Source organism: Melampsora larici-populina (genome assembly GCF_000204055.1).
Source record: "Melampsora larici-populina 98AG31 unplaced genomic scaffold MELLAscaffold_17, whole genome shotgun sequence".
Taxonomy (NCBI): domain Eukaryota; kingdom Fungi; phylum Basidiomycota; class Pucciniomycetes; order Pucciniales; family Melampsoraceae; genus Melampsora; species Melampsora laricis-populina.
Genome location: NW_006768781.1, coordinates 9401 through 13966, shown reverse-complemented (window position 1 = coordinate 13966; position 4566 = coordinate 9401). Strand labels below are relative to the sequence as shown.

Sequence of the window (4566 nt, the reverse complement as noted above, 5' to 3'; positions counted from 1 at the left end):
AACTACTTGTGTCGTTTCTGAGACGATTTCAGATGGGACCGCACAAATGCGGTTCCCATCACCATTTTTGGGGGGCAGCAACCGCCTTGGTGACCCCTGAACACGGTCCCTGGGACGTTCTGAGGTACGGCGTAGAGTTTGCAAAAAGGGGATCAGGCAGCGAGACTTGAACACAAGCTCAAAAACAAGCAAGGGCAACACCCGAGTCTTTTGCCTCTACACCATAATGGACATATTGTTCACAGATGGGAATGCAATTCATAACAACTCGCCAAACTGACATGACACCATGAGGATGAGGACGAGGAATTGACAAAAGAAACTCCAAGCTATCTTCCGTTATGATAAGCGAATTGGGAGAAACCGTTGTATTTCAGATACAAGTCGTGTTGTCAACAAATCCTTGGATCTTGTAACATCAAACAATTCAAAACCTTCTCGAGTTGTTTTAGTTCAAGTTAGATATCTGAAGATCTTGGGTACCATCTTCATTCGGTTTAGGATACAATAATCCAGTTCCGTTTAGACGATGCTCACATGGTCTAAAGCTCACCAAAACCTTTTTGAAAGCGCAAGTGAGTTGATCAAATTTACATTGGGTCTTCTTTTCTCTAGAGTTGTCAGAGCAGTTAAAGGTAGAATGAGACTTCAAGAGGATCAAAGGACGAGTGATAGGTTCCATGCTTCTCAAAAAGATGGGTGTAGAAGATGAGAAGGACATTGGTTGAGTCCATTAACCATTTCGATTTGATAGGTGTTCGAAAAGTATGTAAGGAGGTAGGATTATCAGAAATAGAATAACCAAAAGTAATGAGAAGAAAAGAAGAAGACGGGAGCGTAACAGTATCAGTCTTATCCTGAGACTCTCTCGCTCTGAGACTCTCTCTGAGACTCTTTCTGGGCTACAGAAAATAGTGGCTTTCTGTACGCCCATCATACAGTGTGCTCAAGACTGGTGGCACTTCACAATTCATTTGTACAGCGTACCATACCAGGGGAACCAAGCTGGTCCGAGCTATTGGAATACGTGGACATGAAGATGATGAAACTTGAAAAATTTCATCATCAAGACTTCAACAGAAGTCATCATCAAGGCATCAAAAGAAGGCATCATCAAGATGTTCAACTTAACTTCATCCTACCCTATCCTTGAAAAGAGGCTCCCTTACCCTCCAAGACCAACAATCCGGACTGGGTTTGGATGCCCCAAATGTTTTACAGCATCCGGTGCTAAAGTACCTTTGACATATGTCAAACGCTTACAGACTCACCTCATTGGATTGAAGGTATGTATGATAACACAATCAACAATTTGAAAAGTCCGCTGATTTTGATTCCATATCCCTAATCTTTAGTGCCTGGTTAACCCAAAGCATTTCATCACACCTTTTCTTAAAGATGTAGATGATGCCGTGAAACATTACAATGAAAGAGCCAACAATCCACAATCATTAGCCCATTTGTTGAACTCAGAAGTGGATTCAGCTTCTACATCGGTCACAAAAAAGGTCTCCAATGATCTTCTCTGTGTTGGTGTAAACGGACGTACTGCTTTGGGTCATCGAAACCATCGACTGCAACGATGCCCAAACGGACTATGCAAAAAAGTGAGTTATGTTTGTCTATTCTATAATTTCTTCCCGATCTTGGTTTCTTACGTTGATTTCTGCTTCTGTGCAGTGTTGTATCACACTGGCTAACACGTGCTCTCACCATCGTCAAAACAACACACCGTCATCGTCAAATGGAATGGAAACAAATCTGGATTTTCATAATCTTTTTCCACCGCAATCAGATGTGTCTTCAGCCAACAATGAGATCCAAATCGCTCCAAACCATGTATCTCAACGTCTCATCAACCCCCAGGCTGATCGACGTGCAATCAAAAACCTTCCACGAGAAGCGGTAGCTTTTGCAAATGCAGCTCGGAATCATATGCAGAATACGAGGGATGCTATTGCTGCTTACGAGTTAACATTACGAGTATGGATGAAGGTAAGTCATTTCTTTGATACTGATGATATACGCACTATCTGATCATCTTATTGACATACATTGAAATACTAGCCCGGTGAATGTTTCAATATCCCTGCCCCTGCTATCAACTTCCCTCGTTATGCCTTAATTGAGAGTGGCCCACTTGTTACGATGGCCAAGGATATTTTTTCTAACGATCCATCGTGGATGACTAAACTGGTAGTCTTGCGCCCGGGTTCTTCAGAATGGGTAAGTATTTACAATCTCAACAAAAAACTTATGCTGTTGACTAACTGTAGACTAATTTGATGGTCAATAGAGACTCACCGATGTCACTGTACCCTTTACCTACCCTTCGACTACCACCGAGATCTTGATACGCCCATTCAATCTTTCAGAAGACCAATGTATTGGCATCACTACTTTCATTGAACAAATCAATGAAAGTAGTGCAAAGCCCTCATTCTCGATTTCTCGGCTACTTGACAATCCTGAAGCAATGGGAGATTGGAATAGCCCTGGGTCTGAATCCGAACCAGAAATCGAAATCGTAAAGTCAACAAAACGGAAGAGAGAAAACAAAACTGAACACAGCTCCTCCTTGAACGAATCACCTAAGAAGAAACACCAAAACTCGCGATCGTTTCCGGGATCAACTTGTTTACTTTCAGAATTATTGATATGGTGCTCCAAGGCTCCAGATGGCTGCGCGGGAGGGCTCGCCAAATCAACCTGGTTTGAATTGTTTGGGGATCGATATGATCCTGACAAAGGACTCAGGACTCCTTATCGATATCGCAAGTGGGCCTTAAACATGCAAGCCAAGTTGAAGGAATGGATGAAAAACAAAAACAATCCTACGGTCCGGGATGCTGTAGATGTCTTCCGAGAATCTTTTCATAGAGTTGCGTCTCTCTCAAAGGATAAAGTAGTCAAAACTATCATCATAGACTAAAAACTATCTCTTCAACAATCACAAGCCACTTCCGATTTACTGATATCACAAGTGATGTGTTTCTCTTTATTCTCACTCAAGTCAATCGTATATGTTCTCAACTCTCATCAATTTGTTTCTTGACTCTCGTTAAATTCTTTACATATAATTAAAAATGAAATGACAATCAAACACATTCATCATAAAAACAATGGCATGTCCTCATCTGACATGAATCTGACCGTAATCAAATTTAGAAGATTGATCAATCTTGAGACTCTTTTTCAATCTGTACTCAAGCACATGATCACCCACGATTGGTTATAGATCCAACCCCGCATTCGACACTCTTAGCTCTGGCGAATTCTGAAAGTGAAAGGTCTAGTCAAATTTTGGGCTTACGACTTCTATGAACGCTTGCTGCTCATCGGCCTAGACAAACAAATATTCACAAAGACTCTACACAACTGATAATATTATTTCAATCATCAAAGAGTATCAGAAGATTGAATTACCTGATCTATGTCTTCATTTCCTGTTTCTCATAATATCAAATCTGTCAAGCTAGTTTCATCTAACTGATACTCTTATTACACTTTGATAGCCAGAAAACGATTGGATACTTGACTGTAGAGATTGTAGATTCAGTGACCGATTACCTTGAATGACTTAAATCAAACTTTGATTTTGGTTCAATCGAATCATATCTTCATTCGGATCCGAACATCTCAAAGTTTTATTAGATGCTATACATGGTGCGACTGGTCCTTATGGTAAAGTAATCTTTGTAGACACACTTGGTCTTTTATCTGAATCGATTCAAAACTGAGATCACTTTAATTTCAATTGTTCGTTCTTCTTTCATGAAGGGTTTCTTTCAAGATCTTCTGTGATTGTTGCTTTATCATTAGGAACTCAAATATTAGTCATGGTATTTCAATCAATAAGTTCTACACATCCACAAGAGTGAGTTTAGATTTGTTCAGTTATCCAAACGAAACGATTTTCAAGTTAATATTAATATTTATATATTTTCATCTCAGTATTGACTGGAGAATGGGATCAGCTATAGTTTGTCAAATACCAGGAGTGTTTATGGTCCCAGCACAACTTTTACAATCAGTGAGAGTCAATCTTCATCTTACTCCTGATAAAGAATTCTTTCCAACTTACATATAATTATTTTTTAGTGTCGAATCCTTTTTGAAAATCTGAATCGATTCAAAACTGAGATCACTTGATCATTCATCTGAATCGATTCAAAAGAATGATCAAGTGGTCTTTCATCTGAATCGATTCAAAACTGCGATCACTTGGTCTTTCATCTGAATCGCTTCAAAACTGTGAACTGAGGCCTGATATTAGTGGAGGTCAATTCTTTTGTGTTTTCTATGGAGACATCAAAATATATTGATTGAGAACAAGAGTATCAGAGTACACAAGTGAAGACTTTTCTCTATTCCAATCTTTTGATTCGAGTCAATGTTTTCTGACTTATGTTTTTTTGGGGGGCTTTGTTCTTTTTTAGCCCGGAATTGATTGAAAACATTTTAATCATTTATATTGATTTTTTCTCGTTTTTCTACAAAAGCTGATTTTTTTAATTCTTATGTAGCACTTTGGAATGAAAGGTTTTCGATGTACGATGCGGGGGA

The 4566-nt window shown here is 39.3% G+C and overlaps 1 protein-coding gene across 1 annotated transcript; it reads left to right on the top strand.

Annotated features, from left to right (window-relative positions):
• Positions 1-1118: 1118 nt before the first annotated feature.
• MELLADRAFT_86126 (uncharacterized protein) lies at positions 1119-2932 on the top strand (the record flags this gene model as incomplete). Its single annotated transcript, XM_007409914.1, has 5 exons — positions 1119-1286; positions 1356-1607; positions 1681-1995; positions 2068-2226; positions 2297-2932. 5 exons carry the CDS (start codon positions 1119-1121, stop codon positions 2930-2932), a joined length of 1530 nt encoding a protein of 509 aa, XP_007409976.1.
• Between the last annotated feature and the right edge of the window lie 1634 nt (positions 2933-4566).